General features: G+C 35.5%; 3 protein-coding genes across 5 annotated transcripts; 1 reads left to right on the forward strand and 2 right to left on the reverse strand.

Annotated features, from left to right (window-relative positions):
- The first annotated feature begins 388 nt into the window (after nt 1-388).
- LOC100243380 (uncharacterized aarF domain-containing protein kinase At5g05200, chloroplastic) lies at nt 389-7,386 on the forward strand. The gene is made up of 11 exons (XM_002275429.5): nt 389-567; nt 964-1,081; nt 2,530-2,672; nt 3,166-3,279; nt 3,584-3,772; nt 3,866-4,021; nt 4,393-4,658; nt 4,774-4,871; nt 5,728-5,906; nt 6,240-6,356; nt 7,079-7,386. Exons 1-11 carry the CDS (start codon nt 508-510, stop codon nt 7,256-7,258), a joined length of 1,620 nt encoding a protein of 539 aa, XP_002275465.1. The 5' UTR covers nt 389-507; the 3' UTR covers nt 7,259-7,386.
- A 1,090-nt stretch (nt 7,387-8,476) lies between these two features.
- Nucleotides 8,477-14,741, reverse strand: LOC104881083 (uncharacterized). Of its 3 annotated transcripts, none has more exons than XM_010659864.3 (3): nt 14,415-14,741; nt 12,827-13,078; nt 8,477-12,399 (listed from the first exon to the last, which is right to left on the reverse strand). In XM_010659864.3, the coding sequence occupies exons 2-3, from the start codon at nt 12,945-12,947 to the stop codon at nt 8,906-8,908; spliced, it is 3,615 nt and encodes a 1,204-aa protein (XP_010658166.1). In that variant the 5' UTR covers nt 12,948-13,078; nt 14,415-14,741; the 3' UTR covers nt 8,477-8,905. The 3 variants fall into 3 exon arrangements, with proteins under 3 accessions (XP_010658166.1, XP_010658164.1, XP_010658165.1); XM_010659862.3 differs by having other exon boundaries at nt 14,298-14,741; XM_010659863.3 differs by lacking the exon at nt 14,415-14,741 and adding an exon at nt 14,131-14,303.
- A 2,339-nt stretch (nt 14,742-17,080) lies between these two features.
- Nucleotides 17,081-21,301, reverse strand: LOC100260478 (protein NETWORKED 4B). The gene is made up of 2 exons (XM_002275472.5): nt 21,131-21,301; nt 17,081-18,968 (listed from the first exon to the last, which is right to left on the reverse strand). The coding sequence occupies exon 2, from the start codon at nt 18,964-18,966 to the stop codon at nt 17,347-17,349; it is 1,620 nt and encodes a 539-aa protein (XP_002275508.1). The 5' UTR covers nt 18,967-18,968; nt 21,131-21,301; the 3' UTR covers nt 17,081-17,346.
- Nucleotides 21,302-24,013: the final 2,712 nt, after the last annotated feature.

Here is a 24,013-nt window from a genome sequence, read left to right on the forward strand (position 1 = left end):
TTTTATACTGTTTTTACTTATTTTCTGAAAATCATTCTTAAAAATAATTATATAAACATATAAAATAAGTAAAAATAAAACTCTACATATAAAATTTATTTTCAAAAATATTAAAAATATTTTAGGTTTCCAAATTGATTTTTATTCTATAAGATATGATAAAACAATTTTTAAGAAATTTTGTGATAACTAGATGAAAGATTTGACTAACATATTATACATGCTTTCAGCTTGAAATTTCTTACTATAAGGCTTTGAATATTAGGATGGTCAATTCCAAACTAGCTTATGTTCAAAATTGAAGATAAGTTTTTTTTTTATATATATTAAATTCATTTAATTTATTTTTCTCTTTATTTATTCAGATTTGATGATGTGACGTGGAAATTACAAATGAACAAACACATAGTTGGTTTTTGGCCGTGCCACGTGGCGTCTTTCCATCTCTTGCCTTTTATGTATTGACATTCGGCTTCGCCGGAAGCCCGGAGCCACCTGTCACTAGAAATGGCTGTGAGAGCCGCCGCCGTCTCTGGCCGCTTGCCGCCGCTTCTCCACCACTCTCAGGTTCCCCGCTTTATTTTATCAGTAATACAAATCAACACGAAACGCTGCGTTTTGCAGTCTTCAATTATCTGCTTTTGATGCCCTCTCTGTCTCAACTATTGGGTTTGTTGGCCTCTGTGGCTCAATGAATATGCGAAACGCTGCGTTTTGTTGATTGTTGTTGGAATTGTAGTCTCTGGGTCCAATTTGGCTGTTTGTTTGATGTATTTACATACTAGTGATAGTGGGTTTGGAGTTTAATTTGAATTGGTTTCATCAAAACCCAGCTCCACAAAGATGCGATTGGAGTACTGGAAGTTTAGATTGAATCCAGTTTGAACAATTGATTGAAACTTAGTTGTTTTGAAGAAATTTGAAACGGGTAATGATTATTTTGCTGTTATGGGTTGGTCACAGTTTCCTGTTGTTACTGGTTTATGTGTTGGATCGAGGAAATTGAATTTCCCACCAAAGAGGTTGAGGCTTTTCGCCCGATATTCTCAAGCACAGGATCGGTTTTCCTCGCGTCTTCAAGGTATTACTGCACTCACACTTAGATTTCATGTTTGATTTCTTATTTTTAATTTTTTTTTCAATTGATTGTAGTTAAAGAAAATATTGTTGTTTAGATATACCACATCGCACTGGAGATACATATATGACCTTCTCTTAACCTTGTATGACCTCCTTTTAACCTTGTAGATGGATTTTAAAGCTATGAGGGCCCTTTAGGCCCACAATATCTACATGGTTGGATATGGGTTGTTACAGTTGTTGTGCTGGTTGTAGTTTTTCTTTAAAATTTCAGGTTTCTGGATATGTACTCAGATATTGGCCTGCAAATTATCTGTTGGTGCATTCTGATCTTGCCCTTTAAATAAATAGGATTAGCTAATTTGTTTCACATTGAAACCAAAATGATGACTATGGGAATGGAAGGTTCAGCACTTCAACTTATTTCTAAACGTAGGTTTCTTGAAACATTATTAATTTCACTAGTTCTATAAATGCTTAATGATTCCTGAACTGACATTTTCATCCCTCTAGAAGTAAATCAGTACTTGATCCATTCATACAACTAAATTTCAGGCACAATGAACTAAATTTGTAGGGTTAAACCAATATTATACAGGGTTCTATAGTTTGGCCTATTATTGGACTTTGATGGCTTTGGAAGTGAAATCAATTCATGGAAGTTTGATGCTATAAAACAAATATAATGGAGATAGTATCGCCCTCTCCTACAAGGATATGGCTTTGGAACTAAAGGGAGAAGAAGGATCATGCAGCCATTCCATGTAGTTGGGATTAAGCTCCATGAGTTCAAGGTCCCCTCCATACAAATTCTTAGCAAAATAGGAGACTCCTCTAAATATTAATACAGCCCACAAAAGAAGCAGTGGAAAAATTGGTTCTATTAGTGATGTGGTAATCTCCTTGGTGTTTTTTTTACTCCAAGAAATACTGCTCCCTTTTTTGGACAGGTCAATCCACTACTGTTCTTTTAACACGCAAGTTCACTAGCACATTACTCTGTAGCATTAGCAGGTTGTATTCCTTTTTTTTTTTTTTTCTGAAGAGATGTATGATTAATGATGATCATGAATTACTCTTTCAACTCATTCTATGGATCACTTTTCTGATACTTGGGGAAGTATAACCTCACTCTGATTGATTTATGATAGAAACTTTTTGCTCCATCACATTAGGCATTTATTTTATCAGTTTCACAGCCTGCAGCTTCAGGCCTTAAACTCATCTTTAAAAGTTGTTGCACAGTAGATGAATTTTCTGTTTCTTAGACCTTGGGGAACTTGATTCACAAGCTACTCATGTTACTATACTTTTCCCTTCTATTAAAATTCTATTTTATACACTCTTTCAACTAATTTGCAATTGGACTATCTCTTCATGTATTAATGTTCAAATTTTATTTTTACAGAATTCTATTCTGAAGCTTTTAAATTTTGTATTTTCCTCCAGACAGTATTGAAAATTTGCCCAAACTGGTGGAGGATATTGTCCAGACATCTATAAACACAGGTCCACGTGGAGCCCTAAGGGCAGCTCAAGGTATTCAAGCAGTTATTAGAGTTGGTGGCGAGTGGCTAGCAGATGTATCACAGGTAGTCAACACTTGAGCTTTTATTTTGACAATGATACCGTATGTGAAATAATTGATATTTGATGCAGTGGGCATGCCATTTCCTGAGTGTCTCCTAGTTTTATACTTTGCCCATTTGTTATCATAAGTTTTCAGTTATGGATTAATTATCGCATGCCTTTTTTAACTTCTTGTGAGCTATTAATGTTTGCTCTGATTAACATTTCAGTCTGTAGGCTTGAAAGCACATTTAGTTTGTAAAACAATGTCTGAAACATAAAGGCATAAGTTTTTTTTTTTTCTTTTTTTCTTTTTTTCTTTTGAGGGGGGTGGTGCTGGGGTTTCTTCTTTGTTGCATTTTTCAAATGGTCCAATTTATGGATGTATACAATGATATTTATGACATTTGTTTAAATATGATAATTATTGTTTACTATAGGCAATGAATTTATTCAATTCCACTTGTAAACAATATGAATTGGACAGAAATAGTGACACCTCCTCCCTTTCTGTAGTCAACAAATTCATCTGCAGGATTACCAACTCAAATTCAGCTTGGATTACTTTCTCCCCTTTATTTGAGGCGGTTGTTTGAAAGCATGGGGGCAACCTATATCAAATTAGGTCAGGTAAGTCATTTTTTCTGCTTTTCCTCAGTTTCTTTACAATTATAGTCCTATGATATTTGTCTTGTTTATTGACACTCCAAGACGAGTTGTATTTACTTTTGTATACAAGAATGATCATGATGCAGTGAACAAACCATAAAAAGGTGCGTCTATATTTGAATGGCCACCTGATAAATTCATTTCTTCTAAATAGTTAAATTTTATTTTGTGCCTTGGACCTTTTCTTTCGTTCCTTTTTTTTTAATTTGTCTTCTTTATACAATGCATAATGTCATTAATGCTTCTCTTGTCTTGCAATTGACAGTTCATAGCATCCGCACCCACATTGTTCCCACCAGAATATGTCCAAGAATTTCAGAGCTGTTTTGACAGAGCTCCTGCAGTTCCTTTTGAAGATATCCAAAGAGTCTTGCGTGAAGAATTAGGGAGACCAATAGATAGTGTTTATGAATATGTTGACCCGACACCAATTGCTTCTGCCTCAATTGCACAGGTTTATACTATCCCCCTCTTTTTTTTGCTCCCCAAATTTTTATCATTTTGTTTTTCATGACGAATGATTGGAATCCTGAAATGTTAACTCCAGGTTCATGGGGCAAAGCTTAGAGGCTCCCAAGAGGATGTAGTGATAAAGGTCTTGAAACCTGGAATAGAGGATATATTGGTGGCAGATCTGAACTTTGTATACATTGTTGCTCGCATTTTGGAATTTTTGAATCCTGAACTTGGCCGTGCATCGCTGGTACAATATGGATTATAATTTCAATAGCTTTTCAATCTAATGACCTAATTGCTTGTTTTGGATGACAAATAACATGGAACCTTTTATTTATTTGATAATATTGGCAACTTTAGCGTTTTTATTGATTTTATGTGATCTCTAATCAACTTAGAGAATTGGAATTAGCCTTCTGTTCATCCAACTTAATGATACTGGTGAAATTTCTTATTAAGAATTGACATATTGGGTTTTTTATTTTGTCCATTGACTACCTATCTTTCATTAAAACAAGAACATTTAGAGATTTTTGTCATGCACCATTCATGTTCTTTCATCTTTTGAAATGACGATGGCTAGAAGTTTCTATTATAATGTATACATCCTTTCAGTAGGTTGGTATTGTGAAAGACATAAGGGAATCAATGCTTGAAGAAGTTGACTTCAATAAGGAGGCTGCAAATATTGAAGCCTTTAGGAGATATTTAGAAGCAATGGGACTCACAAGGCAAGCTACAGCTCCAAAAGTGTATCATCAGTGCAGTACTCGACGAGTCCTGACAATGCAGAGGCTTTATGGAGTTCCTCTTACTGATCTAGACTCTATTAGTTCACTTGTTTCTAGTCCTGAGACCAGTCTTGTAACTGCCCTTAATGTATGGTAGGACTCAAACTTGGATCTGCAGTTCATAAGCTTTCTTGTTTTGATTTTTATTTATTGGCTAATAACATCAGAATCTTATAAGTTCAATCTCTTCATTGATATGTTTCTGCAGGTTTGGTAGTTTGCTTGCCTGTGAAACCTTTCATGCAGATGTTCATGCAGGCAATTTGTGGTTGCTACGTGATGGCCGCATTGGGTTTCTTGATTTTGGTATGCATTTTCTTTTTGCACTGGGTTAACTCATAGTTTGGTTTGTTATAGCTTTGATCTTTTCCATACATGGCCAAACAGTGTATCTTATATGGTAGTATCGTGTATATTTTAATCTGCTCAACCAATGCGAAACCTCACCGAGAAATTATCTACCTGCTCATATGCATGAAATGTGTAGAAACCTAGACATCTTGATCAAAAAACTAAAACATATGAATAGTTGAATTCAATATACTAAAACTTAATGTCCATGCATGAATTCAGTATGTCCAAATCTATCAACATTATCAGCCTTTATTATCAGCATTATCTTGCTTGTTTTGCCAAAATTATCACCATCCATTAACCTATATCTCACCTAACATGATGATAAAATCGTGGTTTCTGTAATAATTGATAATCACTATTAAACTGCTGCCTGTATTTGGTGTCCCATGATTTCGTGAAGCTGTTCTTTGGGATCTTGTGACCAAGACTGATGACAAGTTTATCCAGTCAGCTTGCAATCTAGCTACATCGTTAAGAAACTTTTTATTGATGGGGTCTATTGACAGTGTTGACAATGGAAAATATAATTTCAGTTAAAATTTCTGTGCAGTTTTGGGTGTTTTCCATCATTGAAGCCAGGGTGGCCAGGAGCCACAATGCTACATCATTCTAGCTGTTGGCAAAAAATCATAGAGATCTCTAACTACTTGATAGTTATTAAGTTGGTTAAGTTATTGTATATATTTCAATTTTATATGCTATAGTCTGTATAAACACTTTTGAACTGGTTCCATGGTCATTGCTATTCAGTACCCATGCATGAAAGCAATGTTGCATATATTTAAATTTCAATTTTAATTTACAGGAATTGTTGGACGCATATCCCCAAAAACATGGGCTGCTATGGAAGTCTTTTTGGAATCAATTGCAACCGAAGAGTATGAGTCAATGGCATCTGCTTTAATTGAAATGGGTGCTACAAACAAGGACGTGGATTTCAGGGCCTTTGCAAGGGATTTGGAAAAGATATTCTCATCAATTCAGGCAAGGCCTAGGATTTTCAGTACAGCCCTTTGATGTCTGTTGGGATTTTCTTTCTTCTTCTTCTTCTTCTTCTTCTTCTTCTTCTTCTTGTCCTTTGTTTTTTACACACACATATATATCATACAGGATTCTTTGTCTTTTTAGTTTCATAACGACTCATCACATCAATTTTAGATGAGGACTACAATGACTGGTAGAGAAATGCTTCTAATTTAGAAAATCGATAATTTTATAAAACTAATAGTGAGAAGCATACATTAGCTTCTTATCTGAAACCTTCATACAGTGTAATGATTTTTTTCTGAAATAGTGGTCTCTTGAATGTTAATGCAGGATTTGGATACAGAAATTATTGTTGCAACAACCAGAGGCCCATCCACAAACACAACTGCAGTTGCTGCTAATGTAGTTGTTGATGAGAGGCAGATGAATGCACTTTTTCTTGATGTGGTAAGCCTTTCAATTCTAAATTGTGCAAATGAATTTCCAATTATACAGGCTTGTAAGCATATGGTTTCATTGGTTAAATTAGGTGTAAAGCCATGGGTCTCTCAAAGGATTTGTTTAAAGTTTATTGATGCAACAATGAAATAGTGGTCTACACTTCAATCCTTCCTGACCATCCTAATGACATGCCACAACGAAAACCACACCATTAGTTGTGTTTGTGTGCAACATGTTGTGGTACTGTTCTGGCCTACAGGCGACAATATTATGACAACTTTGGGATTCATGGGTTATTCATGATCTTGGAATTAAGTTGTAATATTATTTTGAATAAATCAGGTAAACATCCAAGAATGACTTATAAGTAAGGGAAGTATAGCAAGCTAGGTAAAACAGAAAACATAGATACATGCAGACTGTATGTATATATACATTCATTATGAGATGATTTGGGTATTTCACGAATAACAAATATTATTTGAATATGTGATTTCTTGAATAATTCAAACTTATTTTAGATTATATCTAAGAAATTCAAGTTGTTTAAGGTTACTGTACAGCTAAGCATGTAGTGTGGTTCATTATAAAATTTAGAGATTATGATAGATTGCTAATGTTTGGTCTGCCCAAGGGTGATCACAAATTTTCTCAGTTTTTAAGTCTTTTTGATTGCTCATTTTGAGGGGCAAACATTCCTGATTATGCATTCTCTATTTCTTCTACAGGTTCGGGTTAGTGAATCCTATGGACTGAGATTTCCTCGGGAGTTTGCACTTCTCATGAAACAGCTTCTGTATTTTGACCGATATACAAGGCTGTTAGCTCCCAACTTGAACATGCTTCAGGACCAGAGAATCACCATTGTTTCAAATAGAGGAGGCAGGAATAGAGACACTTTCAAATGAATCTCACAGATGTAGAATTTTTGGGTAGTGCTTGTAAATACTACCACAAAGATAGACCCCAACGTTTATTATATCTCATAGAAACCCTTTTGGGACATCAGGAAATAAAAATATATATATATTTTATATGACATTAGAGTACAACTGTTTTCTCTTGATATTTTTATCTTCTCATGGAAATACTCTTCTTATATATCACTTCTTTGTGTGATCCCATATATGAAATTGGTCTTTGTTTTTCACAGTACCTTGTGTTAATGGTTTTCTATTAGAATGGTAGAATCAAATTTGACTTCACTTCAGCCTTAGCTTTCCCCCAACTAGTCTCTTGTTATCATACTATACCAGATGCCCTACTACTAAGAGGAATGACTCCATAACAGCTTGAATCACTTGCTTTAGCTGGTGTAGTACTTCCCAATTTTCTTCTAGGTCATTTTCCAGTTACTGTAATCCTGCACTGCTGTTTTCATTGCAGCTTGTGGCCTTTGCCTACTGAGTTACTGGCTTGGCCATCCTTGTATAACTTACAAACTCCATAACTACAGCAAAATGGAGGCGCCAGTCCTCATGTATATACACCAATACCTTGTCTGTGTAGATTAAGTTATTACTGTAGTGCATCAGTTTCATCACACTAGGTTGTGGAATACACTGCCTAATTAACTCAGACAGGCCTTTCCTCTACGATCTTTACCAATTCCCAGAATGTAGTATTGTCAAGCTGGTTAACTATATGGTACAAAAGAATAGAAGGCATATAGCAGTAGAAGAAAACAGGGAATGTGACAACAGAGATGGATACTCAGCTATCAGCGGCTGACTGGCATCAGCTGGATAATGCTGTATCTCAGCCAAAACTAAATGAGAACTCCTGTGAAAAATGACTGTTGTTATGACAAATCCAAGAACCATACAGGGGGTTGCAGTTACCAAGCCATCCGTCCCTGCATATCAATCAGTTCCCAACAAGGGTTTGTCGTCATAGATCATAAAGAATTTGCTTTAACTCAGAAAATAAAGTTCAATATCATGATACTATGATAGTTGATAAACAGCAAGAGAACAGTATTGGCAGTAAATAAATGAACCTGAAACATGCCTGAGATGAGCTACAGCCTTTTGTGGGAAAAAAAATCTTCTTGCCATAAGATTCATACTACTACATTATTGACCACATAAATTCCCAAGTATGCACTAAAATATGAAAAGAAGGTCTGAATACCAAAATTGGAACAACTATACCAACAGAACAAATCAAATAGGAATCTTTCTGAGTTAATATCTGTACAAACAGCAACCAAGTGTACATGCAGAGTATGAAGAATAAACAAAAAGAAAAAATATATATATTTTCTTTGTGGATAATCTTAGATGCATCGAATCACTTGCAAGTAAGGGGGGAACAAATCAACTTTCTGATTGCCAAATCTCAAATTCCCAAAATCTTTTCACTCTGATCAAACCTTGTTCCTTGAACTCCTCTCACTAGACTCCAAAACCATGAATCATTGTATGTTTTCCTTTTTAAAGCCCCAAGAGTCTATCATCTATGCATTTCGTATTCTTCTGTAAAGCCAGAAGGCCTTATCAAGGAGTCCTTTTAACATGTCAAGTCCTTCAACTCAGGCTTTTCTCTTGATAATATCAGTCTGTATCCATGCCAGACCCATATATCATTGCACTTGGTGAAGAATAATCCATGAGCCGATAAAGTGGGGAACCTGCTGTTGGAGGCAGTTCCTCAATTTCTGTGGATGATTTCTCAGGTTTAGACATATTGGAGGATGACCCAATTGATTTGTACGTTTCCACTGGTTCCTTGTACTTGTTTTGAGACTTTTTCAAGATGAGCTTCTTATTTCTTTCACCCATAGGCCCAAATGGAGGTGTGATGAAAGCAGTCTCACCTTCAGTAGAGAAGCTTTTACAGAAAGAGAGTCCATAATCATCAGAACATGACACCGGGTATGCAGGTGAACAATCACTGACAAGAGCAGTTGATGGCAAACCTACACTATTGAGAGTCCTGCTGACATCATCAACCTCACTGGGGGGAGGAGGCCGAGGGTCTACAGCATTTGGCGTATATTGAACTATATGAGTTCTGTTCTCAACTGAAAACTTAAGGAGCTCATAACAAGCACCACATCTGAGCCCATGGCACCTCCTCTTAAAGAGGAGAAAATCTGCAGGTAGCTGCAGCAGATGTGAACAATGATAGCAAGTTAGGAAAGGAGCTCCACCTGCTATGGGCTGGATATGTCGCTTCACCTGGTGAGGTTTCTCCTTCCAATACAACTTCGCCTCGTGATTTTTATGACCCTGGTCTTCAGACTTTGCACCATGGGTCCATATGGGGATCTCAGAGTCCATACACTGTAGGGGACTTGAGTGAGTAGAGGTGCAGTGATGATAACATCTGTGACCAGGGCGGGCCCCATGTAGTCCATTTTCACAACATGGAACAGGTGGACGTAGTTGTGCTGAGTACCACCTGTCTTGGGGACAACAATGCAAGCAGGAATAATCAGCCTGGCGTCTACTGTTTGGGGCCTCTCCTGAGAAAGCCATTCGCGAGAACTTACGATGTTGGGGCCAGTTTCTTCCAGTCCTATATTGGTCAGGATACCTAGGATAGTTTAAATCATTGAAAATTTCCTCCTCAGATGCTTCATGATTATAGGACTTTGCAATATGCTTCCCCTTCCAACCGACTCTGGTGGGATCCCTTCCATTGTGCTTTTTGTTGATCTGATCTTGCAATTCACACAACATTTTCAACAATTTTATCCTCTCCTGTTCATGGCGCTCAGGCATGTCAGGCGAATGAAAGCTCGAACTGTGTTGGTAGTCAGGATGTCCAGGACTCGAAGGGATGTCATTTTCATAGCCAGCAGGGAAATCCCTTCCATAGAAGGGCAATCTAGATGGAAATTCCCCTCTTTCCAATCTCATCCAGTTTCTGACTGGCTGGTCATATCTTGTGGATTCCGGAAAGTCATCTCTATTCCACTTGCCGTATTTCTTAGGGTAATGCTCCTTACCCGATAAAATTGATGAGGCATTCCTCGTTTGACGTTGCATTTCTAGGTTGCTATTCACCAGAAATTTACCTCTGGATCTTTCTTCAGGACCAACAAATTCTCTAGCCTTGAAAGTTCTGTTGGGTTGGTGCAGAGATCGGTCAAGGACTTGATCATCAGTTCCATCATAAGAAGAGACACTACCATCATATCCATAGAAACTTCTGGCTGTTGGAGATCTATACATATATCCATGGAGAACATCATCGTCAGACTGCTCTGGTTGTTCATTGGAGTGAGACATGGGAGTATCCTGTTTCATACATTCCCCAGTTAGCCTCTGAGCTGTAACTTCTGAACTCCTTTCTCTTGAAGCCAGGAGGCTGTCAGAACTCAAGCTTCTGGAGTAAAAACCACCCTCATCATCTTCATATACTGTATTTGCTCCAACTATGGGTTGTGGCTCTTCATTCTCATGACACATAAGCTCAGTTGACGAAGAAACTTCATTCAAGAAGCTCACATCTTCAGGCTTCTCCGTTGACAAAGAAACTTCATTCAAGAAGTTCAAATTGTCAGGCTGCTGCTTTGATGAAGAAACTTCATTCGAGAAGTTTATATCTTTAGGCTGCTCCTTTGGTGATGAAACTTCATCCAAGAAGTCCACATCTTCAGACTGCTCCTTTGGTGATAAAACTTCATCCAAGTAGTCTACATCTTCAGGCTGCTCCACTGATGAAACAGCTTCATTTGAGAAGTTTACGTCTTCTGGCTGCTCTCTCGGCAAAGAAACTTCATTTGAGAATACGTCTGCTGGCTGCTCCATCAGTGAAGAAACTTGATTAGAAAAGTTCACATCTTCAGGTTGCTCCACCAACGCAGAAACTTCATTCGAGAAGTTGACATCTTCCGGCCGCACATTGGATGATGAACCTTCATTTGAGATGTTTATATCTTCAGGCTGCACATTGGATGATGAACCTTCATTTGAGATGTTTACATCTTCAGGCTGCTCCATGGGTGATGAAACTTCATTTGAGAAGTTCGCATCTTCAGGCTGCACATTGGGTGATGAACCTTCATTTGAGATGTTTACATCTTCAGGCTGCTGCTCCGTGGGTGATGAAACTTCATTTGAGATGTTCACATCTTCAGGCTGCACATTGGATGATGAACCTTCATTTGAGATGTTTACATCTTCAGGCTGCTCCATGGGTGATGAAACTTCATTTGAGAAGTTCGCATCTTCAGGCTGCACATTGGGTGATGAACCTTCATTTGAGATGTTTACATCTTCAGGCTGCTGCTCCGTGGGTGATGAAACTTCATTTGAGATGTTCACATCTTCAGGCTGCACATTGGATGATGAACCTTCATTTGAGATGTTTACATCTTCAGGCTGCTGCTCCATGGGTGATGAAACTTCATTTGAGAAGTTCACATCTTTAGGCTGCACATTGGATGATGAACCTTCGTTTGAGATGTTTACATCTTCAGGTTGCTGCTCCATGGGTGATGAAACTTCATTTGAGGAGTTCACATCTTCAGGATGCACATTGGATGATGAACCTTCATTTGAGATGTTTACATCTTCAGGCTGCACCATGGGTGATGAAACTTCATTCGAGAAGTTCACATCTTCAGGCTGCACTTTGGATGATGAACCTTCATCTGAGATGTTTGCATCTTCAGGCTGCTCCATGGGTGATGAAACTTCATTCGAGAAGTTCACCTCTTCAGGCTGCACTTTGGATGATGAACCTTCATCTGAGATGTTTACATCTTCAAAGTGCTTCATTAGTGATGAAACTTCATTCGAGAGGTTTATTGATGAAGGAACTTTATCTGAGAAGTTTGCATCTTCAGGCTGCTTTGTTGTTGAAGAAACCCCATTTGAGAAGTTCACTTCAGGCTGCTCTGTACGACAATCCCCAAGATCATCCCTCCCATTTTCTTTGTTCAAAGAACATTCTCCTGTGGAAGAGGGAATTGCCTCTCGACTCGAGCTACTAGATTCTTCATTTTCAGAAACATGCACCAGTTCATTCCTCTGAACAGAACCTGTTTCATGTGAGCCTGAAGGGGTAGTTTTGGTGCTGTTTCCATGATTTTTGGCTGCATGAAGGAAGGGGAATGGAAAAAAATAAGTTTTAGTCTTTGAGAATAGCAAATCAAGAAACCTAATTTTTTTGAAAAGATACAAAACAAGCATAAGGGACTCATATCACTGATTATGAGGATCATAACAATGGCATACAGAAGTGATGCATCCATGCACTGTGAAGGAACCCACTATTCCAACCTACTATATTAAGAAAAAACCCAGTTGTGTATCTTGACTCTTTTCACTTGAACAATTATCATGACAACATATGCACAAAAATCACTGCAGCTTCACTATTTAAGAGTGAGAAATCAACTAGGCTGACCATCAACTACTCGACTTCACTCTGCATGTCCTAAGCTAAATTCACTACTGATTGAACATTCTTTCTGTTTTATGGTTTATCAAATTGGAACTTTATATATAAAAGCATATTACCTCGTAGAAACACGCCACATCCACCACACTGGTATAGAGGAATTCCTGCCACCTCTGGAAGAAGCTTCCAGCATTTGGGACATCTAACCAGTCGAATTTTAGTAGCTGGTCCACTGATCATGTTTCTCCAAATAAATGACCTCTACCAACCTAAGGTCGGACTTTTACCACCAAATTTGGCACGCTTTAGTTTCGCAGAAGTGATGAAAGCATGAACAACCCCCTTGTCGGAAAATTGAAGGCTCCCAGTGCCTGCAATCATATAGAAAGATGAATATGTAAGCATGCATTTGATAAATAAAAAGAAAAGAGCCAAACCCAAGAATACCACTTAGGTTAATGGTGCACAAACTCAATGATACAACTTACTGATAAGCAGTCATGCAAAAATGAGATGCAGTTATCACCTAAGAGCATTGTGATAATCTGCAGAGATTTTTAGTTCTAGAATGTGTCTAAGTTGCTAAACCGGTAAATGTTTCATTCTCAATAGGTATAAAACTTAGGATGCGTTTAGAAGAGAGAGAAAAGAAAATGAACATGACAAAAAGAAAAGAACAAACACTAATGTTCTGCATACAAGTTGAATTGAATAACTTCATTGCCCACATAATAAGAAGTAGCTCTCTTTGCCCACCAGTCAAAGATCTATTAAATGAAGGGCTGGAGGATGATGGAAAATATAATTATGAAGAGAATAATCATATCAATGGCCAGAGGCAGCAGATCCCTGAGAACCAAAAAGGTAGTGGGATGCATTAGAGCCACTGCAATCTCCTCCATCCATCAACCTTTTCCAATGCATCAGGAAGTAAACAAGCACAGCGATGCATCTAAAATCTAGTCGAATTAAACTGAAAAACTTTCTGAATATCTAATTGAATGCAGAGGGTGACTAGAAAAGGGATTGCCACTGAAGATCTAAGAAGACCCAAATGTGCCATATTCATGTTTGAATTCACTGTAAACCAAAAAATGCAACAAAGAGTTGGAGTGCCATCAAGCTTAAAGAACAAAGAAGAAGATCCAGTATATCAATTCCACCAATTATCAGTCAGCCCTTAGAAAAAAGCCACAACATCACAGAAACCCTAGTTAAAACAAATCCAAACCAGCTCAATAATCTACCTAAAACTCCAGAAAACCCAAATACACACAAGCAAAGCAAAAACAAAATCAACCCATCTCAGATCAAATTTCAGAAAGGCAACAACACAACAGAAAATACAGAACAACCATTCAATCCCCACAAACAAACACACAGAGATAGAAAAAAATAAAATTGCATAAGCCCACAAACATACAGATCAGATCAAATCAGAGCAGAACCCAGATGCCATAATGAAGAGATCCATTCACAGTGCTCAGAAAGAAACCAGAGTCAGAAAAGATCTCAAATTACAGATATAAAGACAGAGGGAGGACCCCAAAAAAAAAAAAAAAAAGGAAGAAGAAGAAGAAGAAAAGGAACCTGAGCAGGAAAAGAGAGAAAAAAAGGAGGAAACTTCTTGGGAGAGATTCTCTGCTTTTAGTCGAAGTTTACAAAAATCTTCCTTCTTCTTCCCCCTCCTCCTTCCTCTTCCTATACCTATGTCGTGTCGGGGAAGCTGGGTTGCCGTCAACACAATGGTGGTGGTGCGTTTTTCAGAATCATAACCCGCAACACCATCATCATCAACTCGTTGGGCTGCCCCACAGAAAGTCGACCGTTGACTGGAGGTTAAGGGTGGTGGAAAGGTGAGTTTGAAGTCAGCTGCAGCATTAGAACGGCGGTGCGGTGGTGGTGGTGGGGTTGACCGGAGTGGCGGTGGTGACAGCTGGACGGTTGGCAAGTGGCACCTCTGTCTCTCTCGTCCAAGAAGCTTCCACACTGGCGGTGAGGACTCTGGCCTTTTGAATTTTTGGGCAATGGACTTCCCTCATCAAAACAGCGCGTTTTCATACCTCCATCGGTTACTAAATGTCATAATCACGAGGCCGATGCCTACGTCAAACGGAGAATCTCAGTTTTAATAAATAATTGTTATTAATATTATTTTTAATAATAAAAAATTATAATAATTTATGTATAAAGCATAATAATTTTTAAAAACTATTTATAAAAATTGATGTATTTAAAAATAATTTTTTATCCACGACTTTATTTATCCTAACTATAATTTTTAAAAATAAATATATCAATTTAATAATTTATAATAAATTTTAAATTAATTTTATCATATAATCTTAATATTTAAAATAATAATTTTTAAATCAATAACTTAAATATAATCTAACTTAAATCATTAAATAATAAATATTAAATTTTATCAAACACCCAAATTTATACAAATATTCATTTGAATTTATTCTTTAACAAATATAAAATAAAAATATCTTCAAATATATCACTTTGTTTTTTTAAAAAAAAAATTATAATTAGGGTAGGAAACGGAGAAAGACGTGGTGGAGGGCGAAGGGGCGATCCAAACTGCCTGAGCAGCCACGTGTCGAGAGTCATAATGACGAGACTGCTTTCCCTGTCCTGACGCAATGACGGTTGCGCAATAAACACTGCTGGCTTTTCCTGTGGTTGAACATCATTTTTTCCTTCATTTATTATCTAAGTTTTTGGGCCCAATATGATTGATTAAAAAAAATTTAGAAAAGATGATGTTTAAATCGACTAAAAAGGGAAATATTGTTATTCCCAAAATTTTAAACAAGTGTAAAATACCTTACCCCTCTTATTTTTATGTGAAATGTTAAGTAAATTTTTTTTAATAAAATTACTTAATTACTTAAGTTAATTCAAAATTTTTAACCAACATAAGAAATTAAATACTAAATGAGGAGCTTCTATTATTTATTTATTTTTTTTAAAAAAAAAAGGAAACCTCTTGTATCGCACCATGCCTTAAACTCATTTAAAATATTTTGAATTTTACATTTCATAAATAGTCAAGATGGCATTAAGGAATAGTATCAATCTTTTTTTTTTTTATTGATGAATATGTGATATTTCAAATCCTCGTTACATTTGGATATTAATTTTTTTTAAATAAAAACTCTTGTATTATTGTTAGATTTTGATTCTTTTTTGAATTTTATGAAAATGACTTATTAATTAGAAATGAGAACACTAGAAATTCTAAGATTTTGATTCCTCTGTTCTAGTCTTTCTATTTTTGAAATAAATGGGATTTATTTCATTCATACTATAGAAAAGTCGAAAGTTGGATTAAATGGGAGTCATGAGGGTGGAGAAGAGCCACCTAGACCGGAAAAACCCATTCGACTTCGGAAGGGATATGAAATGAATGTGAAAAGGATGAGGTGGATATAGACCTGACCCCAGAAAGTCAAACATGATTGGAGCAAGTAATTGAAGAAAATTTATGTCAAACAACTACCCATCACATCATCTGGACTGATTGGAGATTTGAATGGACCAGTGGCTCCATCTGTTTTATTAAAGTATCACATAGCTAGGCAACGGTCAGAGTGGTTATACAAGACCTAAAAAATGACCTTTTTTGGGGTGGGGAGCGAAGGCAGCATTATGGAGGAGAATGGTATGGAATTTATAATTTGGCATGTCGTGCTGGTGAGGGGATGTTCAGAGCCAAGAATTGGGATGACAGTGATTTACTATATTGAAAATGAGACACCAGGCTTAAATGAAGGGACCCGGAAACAAGGTTCCATTTGAACACCTGAAGGCCTAAGTAAAGAGGAGGAGGAGGATGAAGAATTTTCACCCGTCAAACGTGAAGACCAAGGAAAATCCATGACTCCAAATAGTTCGGTTGGGTCTGACTGCCCTGGGATTTTGGGTTCAGTCCTCTGCTTGTCCTGATCCTTGGGGCAACATGACACACTTGGGAACTGGTCCTCTGGATTTTGATAGCATTCCATACTTGGGAAATTCAGAAGGAACTCTAGAATTTGGCTAGGACTGAAGCCTGGGTTTCATTTTATGGATCAAGATAAAAAGCTCGACACCCCATGGCTCACAACAATATAAATTATTGATAAACAAGTTTCAGACACTACATATCTAGGAGTTTCTCTTGCGGATCTATTAGACCTAAAATAGATAATATTTATATAAAAATGAGCAGATGTTTACATTAAGGTTTTAAAAGGCTCACAGCAATGAACATATTGGGTGACTTGGAACTCTTACAAGTACCATTTCAAAACACCCAACCAAAAGAAATCAACCACATGAACTATGGAAAATAGTTTATGACGTAAAATGGTAGGGTCAGATGATCCGAAAGACTGCTCTATGCAAATTCGGATTATATTCAACATGCATGATGCAATACAGCAGTGTCAAGATACATTAAGCATGATATAGCACAGTTGGATCTTAAGCATTCATGAGCTAGAATGAAAGAGAAGGTTCAAAATTAACAGTAGAAAGCTAGATAAGAGTATTCTTCAGCACAATACAACACTAAAAGGACTGTGAAAAAGACATGCAAACCTCATAAATAAACTTCCCAGAGACCATTACCAGGGAAAATTTGAACTTATGAAGCCAAAATTGGCAGCCGTTTGTGCCCGATAAATGCTTGGCGAAGCTCTTGATACCCACTTCTGTAGTGCTCCAGTGAGAAACATAGCTGCCTTATGGCCTCCCTTTTCTCCTCAGCCCTATCTGAGATCACAACCCTCTGCCTCTCCACCTCTCTCTCCAGCTCCTTTACTCTCCAGCTTAATTCATCTACTAATTTGCGTGCGCTTTCAGTTCCAGCAATCAGCTCCACGCGTTCAATGCGTAACTGGCGCAGATGATCCTCCAACTGTTGGATCTGATTGTCCCAAGAATTCACATCTGCAATGAGAGTGTCTACCCTGGCACTCAGCTCATCCTTCTCAGCCATGAGCATATCATATGTGACTTTAAGTGCATCCAGATTTTTATTCAAGGCTTGTACAATGTCACCTCTCTCAGAGAGTTCTGCCTTTAACTGTTCAATCTCACCTAACAAAACAGTCTCTTGAGCTTCATGCAGACCTTTCATCTCCATTTCCTTAGCTCTCCATTCTTCGAGTCTTGTCTCTAACAGGACTACTTGTTTTGACAAGCTAGAAATATCAGATTGGAGCTGTGCCCTCTCGAGAGAGAAGTTTTCTTGGGCATTATGTAGTGCAGCATTTAAAGATTCAACTTCACGATCATGGTCTGATACAAAGGCCATGTGCTTTATAATACTGTCTTGCAGCTGGGTTTCCAACATGACAGCCAATGCACGCTGATCTTCCAATTGATGCTTGACTACAGAAATTTCATTTGTAAGTTCATGCTTCAACTTTTCATTCTCTTCCTCTGATCCCATAAGTCTTTTTTTAGTTTCTTCTAACTCTTCCTCCAACATGCAAATTTTGTGATCAGATTCTGAAACACGGTTCTCTAGTTCAGCTGTCTGTTTTTGCAGCTCTAGCACTTGTCTTTTCTCCAATTCAAGATTGGCCTCCTGCATCTCAATCTCTCTCCATGCTGATTCAAGCTGAGCTTGCAGAGTCCCAGTAGCAGATTCATTCTTTTTGAGCTCACAATTCAACCTGGCAATCTCTTCTTCTGAGAACTCAAGTTTTTGGCTGTACTCAGTGATCTTCCCAAGCAATTCCTCATAACTAGCATGAGTTCCCACCTTTGGGATACAATCTGCATCCTTGTCCTCAGTTACCTGGAGCTTCTCCTTCATGCTTGGGAGCATAGTTTGAAGCCCCTTGCCATCACCATTTGAAGGAGTGCCCAAGTACCTGTTAATGGAGGAGGTGATAGATTCTGACTCAGAGTCTGATGATGATGACGAAAATGAATCAGCACCTTCCTTCAAAGAAAGTTCAGAGCTAGCACTCCCGGAGCTGAGAGGTGAATCCATATTAACAGATTGATGGCTAGACCTGTGCACACCCAGCTTTTGATCAGGGGTTACCTGTGCTTGGAGCATGGACGGATTACTCTTAAACAATTCTCCTGTTAAATGGTCACAACGCTCAGCTAGTGCTTGATACATGCGGTAGAATTCCTCAACATGAGCAACCAACTCTGGCCTTTTCCGATTATACATTTCAGCTTTCTCTTCAAAAGAATCTCCACCCTCTTCAATAAGTTTCAGCATTTGTTTAACACTCTGTTCCATCTCTGTAATTAAGATCACTTCATTATTTACTTTATCCAGAAGGCAATTTAACCATGAATAATTAATTAGCACGAACAATTTTGCAGTCACAGGTAAATTAAGCTAAAATAAATAATTGAGCGTCCTATTACATTGAGAATGATGATATCATTTAACTTAAGCACTTTAAACATATTTTAAATAATTTTCAATCAACCAAACAGTGCAGTAAGGTTATTAATCATGCTTAGAACCTTATACACAAATATTAGACGATGCTTAATTTTAGAACATTATACCTTGTGAAACAGGTGTCTCCCTGTTTCTCTATTCTTTTCCCCTTTTTTGTTGGGGCATGATGACCCAGCCCATGAGTGGTGGACCTCTTTTTTTGCGCCCAAGAAGCCCATTCAGTGGGCTGCCTTTCCAGCAGGAGGTGTGTTCTTCATGAGAAGAACTAGTCTCTATTGTTGTAGATCAGAGGAGGGTAGAAAAGTTTTGAAAAAGAAGGTGCTGAATTGAGAAGCTAAATGGGTTCCTTCTAAAACTTCTCCAACGCTCGTAAGCCTGAGAAGAGGGCTGTTGGTATGGTTGTTTCCTTTCCTTAATCTTTATAATACCACCAGTCAGAAACATCTTGTATTCCCATTTTTCATCAACTGAAGAAGGTTGCTTTGTGGTGTTGTTTACCTCTTCTAAGGAGGAATTTAGGAGGCCTTTCTCATATTTGGTTGTACTCTTCTTGCCATATCCTTGTTTGAGTGTTGCTAATGGTTTGTAATTGAATGTTTATGCCCAGCAACTCAAACTAGACTAGGGTCCAGTTCAGGTTTCTCAAACTAGACTGGGGTCTAATTCAGGTTCTCGACTAAACTGGGTGTCTAGACAAGATCGTTGGATCCAAAGTCAAACTCCACCTAAAGCAGAATTATTTGTTTCGGGCATTGCTATTAAATACTTCTATCCTTTTCACCCAAATACCAATCACAAATCCACATACACTTGAGAATTGAAGTTATCATGCTATTCCAAAACCGCTTAGTGAAACTCTATTTTGTAGGTTGGTAAGAATGCGTTTGGGAGTGATTTTAAAAAATATTTATAATATTTTTAACACTTGAATGATAAAAAAATTTTAAGTATTAAAAATATTAAAAGTGTTTTTTAAAATCACTATCAAAAGGACTCTAAAAACTTATTTGGCAGTAATTGTCATTTTTAGCTCTTTTAATACTTAAAAGATAAAAAATTTGTAAGTGTTAAAAATGTTAAAAACGCTTCCTATAATTACTGTCAAATACACTCTAAACTTTACAAGCAACTACTAACTGAGGATGAAAAGAAATGGAAATTGCAGTCCTATTTGTTAATATTTTCAAAAATAGTTCTAAAAAAAACCAGTATTTAAGAACAGTTCTGAATTTTTCAGGAACAAAATTCTGTTCCATAAATCAAATAAATAGTTTCTCAAATTTAATACAATATAAAAAATTTAAAAGTATTTTACATTTTTATATTATTATTCAGAAATAATTTTAAAAAAAATGTAGAGAAAAATAAATAAATAAAAATATGCTTGAATTTACTAAATTTTGTTTTACATATTCGCCCAAACTTAATCAAAATTTCTTTCTTTCGTATATAAAGAATGGAGACTCCGAAAATCTAATAAATTTGTAAATAATCTTTCATCAATTTAATTTTCCTCTTACCTAAAACCGGAGAAGAAAATTTGATTCAGTTCCAACATTTTCCCCTTAAAGTACTTCCGTGTTAAGACAGAGCCTAAAACTCCGAGTTCTATTTCCAAACATTTTGCCCTAGACCAAATCTTAAATCTCAAATCCCTACAATTTCACTAGCAATCAATTCAAGTAATCAGAAAAACAAACACAACAAAATAAAAATAATGATGACTTTTGGCTCAAATCGGGCACTCAAACTGCTCGATTCTGGAAAACTAGGCACAGAGATCAGCTCACACTCCCCAAGAACGAAATCAACTAGATTCCAAACAAAGACATCAATTTCAAAACTAAAACGAGCAGCATCATCCAAGATCTACAACAGGAACCTCACCCAAGCCGAACAAACAACGATCTAGAACACAACAATTATCACCAAACATCAAAAAAAAAAAAAAAAAAAAGCAAGCTTAAAATGAACAATTCTGAGACTCGCAAACCTCAAAATCAAAGGCGATGATCGGAGAAGAAACCCTAATAAATCAATGCAACGTCGCCGGAGCCTGGGATGAACTACTCTTCGATCGGCGTGCCACGGAATATAAAGAGAAGTGAGAAAACTACGAGAGGGAACAAACAATTTGCCGCCTTTTCTGGAGTGTGAATTTTTGTGATTGACGAAAATGCTCTCCATTCGAAATTTGAATTCGTGAAGTGCGAAGGGTGTTTTAGGAAAGTTATGTGGCCCGCCCAACCACTCTGAAAAAAGCTGGCGGGACACTTGCTGATTTTCAAAAGTAAATTTGTCAACAAGTGGGGTTTGAAATTTTCGGTCGCTAGGTCCACCTCCACCTCCACCCACATAATTTTCCGGGAAAATTTAAAAAATCCCGGAAAATAAAAGAATTTTATCCAAACGATTGGGACAGGTGGATCTTATCTAGAATTTTGAGAAACGTTCCGTTCAACAAGATAGAAAAAGAAAAATTATATATATATATATATATATATATATATTAAATGACAACCCCACTTTAAAGTCTTTTTCACAAGTGTTTTAGTAAAAGTGTTTTTAGGTGATTTTTAAAAATTTTAAATTTCATCATTTTTTAACAAAAATATATTTTTTAGGTTAAAAGTGTTTCTTAAAAACACTACCACACGAGATTTTAAAGTCTGATTAGTAACTAAAAGATAATTATAAAAGTAGTTTTTGAAAATGGCTTATAAAAATTATTCTCCAATTTTTATAAAACAATGATCTATTTAGAACCTAAATTATTTTTAATATTTTTAAAAATAAGTTTTAATCATTATTCATGTTGTACAATCATTTCTTATAACAACCCTAAAAAGCAACAAAAAAAAAAAACTAAAATATGTTTCTAAAAACATCTTATTTTCTATTCTTAAAATAAAAATATAAGAAATAATTTTTTGTTGTCAATTGTGTTTTTTTGTTCTGAAGAATATAAAAGGGTTCTCAAAATCAATTCTCAAGCAAGCCCTATTTGGTAACTATTTTGGGAAACATTTTTTTGTTTTTCCGAACATAAAACTAAAAAATACATTTAACAACTAAAAAAACAAAAATAGTTTTTTGTTATTAAAAACATAAAAATAAATGTATTGAAAAATTTTTAAATTTCTAAATAGACATTTGTTTTATAAAAGTAAAATATTAAAGAGGTATTTAATAAAGTTTAATGCTTATTTTTCAATAATTTAAATTAATTATAAGTTGTTGATTTGAACTTTATTATTCAATTTTCACTTATTAGAGTTATAAAATATATTTTAAATCACCATCAAATTAACATATATTACCCTTATTAATTTTAATTAATATTAGTTAGCTCGAAAAATAAATACGAAAAAGAATTGACATATTTACCCTTATTAATTTTAATTAATATTAGTTAGCTTGAAAAATAAATACGAAAAAGAAGGTGAAAAAGACTACTTTGAAATTTTTGTATGGAATTAAATAGCATTAGAATAATTACAAAGAAAGTGATGGCAATTGGGTCTGCATTTATTTTAGTACATTTTAAATATGTGATCTATAAAATCAATAAATACAAATAATTTTATTACTTTTCAAAATTTTATTTTTATCTATAATCATTTAAAAAATTCACGTTAACATTAAAATATAAATACAAAAATAACCCATAAAAAGCTTCTAATTCCCCTTAATTTTAATCCTTACATAAATCATTATAATAAATATATATAAATTTCATTATAATTTAGCACAATTAATAATAATTTAAAGTCGATCAATTTATTTATTATTCATTTGTGATAGTTTTGTAAGGAAATGTTTGGTTTTGGGAATGTGAGGGAAAATGTAAATAAAAAAATAATAATAAAAAATAAATTTAAAATCAATAAATTATTTTTATATGTTATTTCAAACTTATTTTATCTATTTTAATTATTTCATATAAATATAAAATAACTTAAAAATATATGAATTTAATAATTATAACAAATATATAAATTTCATTCTAATTTAGCATACTTAATAATAATTTAAAATCCATTCATTTCTTTATGATTCTTTTGTGATATTTGTAAGACATTGTTTGGTTTCAAATAAATATAAGGAAAATAAAATAGTAACAAAAAATATAAATTTAAAATTAATAATTATTTTTATATGTTATTTTAAATTAATTATTATTATATTTGATTTTTTTGTTATAATTTTTATTAATTTATTTCATCACTCCAAAATTTACTCTCTTTTTTTTTCTTTCCCACTCGAGGGAGTGGAGGTCAAAGCATTGTTGTGAAGCACTAAAGGGGACAGTCAAATGTGGCCTCTCCACTTCACACACTTTCGACATCTCTTCCATTTTACAATAATTACCTTACTAGAATTTACTAATGAGCAAATTCCTTTTATGAACTTTTTTTTATCATTTTTTTGTCCCTTCTTTTAAAAAATACAAGAGTAAAAACCCAGATTATAAGCCCTTTAATTTCATATGAAAACCCTTTTTTTTAAGAAAATCTTATAAGTTTTAATATGTGTTAAATTATTAATAGGTCTAAACATTTAACTTATTACATAATAAATAATTATTTATAGGAAAATGTTAGTCATTATTTTATAGGGCAACAACTTAGACGGGTTGGTTGGGTTGAGGGCTAATTCAACTTAAGATTAACCCAACGCAACCTTTAATCCGAAACATTCAACTCAATCTCAACTCAACATCTTTTTTCTAAACTTGGGTTGAACTCGGATTGTTCTAGTTAAATTTGGGTTGGTCATGTTAAATTTAGGTTGATTGGATTAAACATTGATTGATTGGTTTAGACTTATTATTTGAGCTGATTGGATTGCATGGTTCAAAATATATCAATACTGG

Source organism: Vitis vinifera, chromosome 13 (assembly GCF_030704535.1).
Source record: "Vitis vinifera cultivar Pinot Noir 40024 chromosome 13, ASM3070453v1".
NCBI lineage: Eukaryota > Viridiplantae > Streptophyta > Magnoliopsida > Vitales > Vitaceae > Vitis > Vitis vinifera.

Excerpts from the sequence above, each read along its gene's own strand:
- LOC100243380 (XM_002275429.5), top strand. The coding sequence starts at position 508 with ATGGCTGTGAGAGCCGCCGCCGTCTCTGGCCGCTTGCCGCCGCTTCTC. Across the intron at positions 3,773-3,865 it reads CTTCTGCCTCAATTGCACAG|GTTCATGGGGCAAAGCTTAG; the intron begins GTTTATACTATC and ends TGTTAACTCCAG. Across the intron at positions 4,872-5,727 it reads CATTGGGTTTCTTGATTTTG|GAATTGTTGGACGCATATCC; the intron begins GTATGCATTTTC and ends TTTAATTTACAG.
- LOC104881083 (XM_010659864.3), bottom strand. The coding sequence starts at position 12,947 with ATGATCAGTGGACCAGCTACTAAAATTCGACTGGTTAGATGTCCCAAA. Across the intron at positions 12,400-12,826 it reads ATGTGGCGTGTTTCTACGAG|CCAAAAATCATGGAAACAGC; the intron begins GTAATATGCTTT and ends TCCTTCATGCAG.
- LOC100260478 (XM_002275472.5), bottom strand. The coding sequence starts at position 18,966 with ATGGAACAGAGTGTTAAACAAATGCTGAAACTTATTGAAGAGGGTGGA.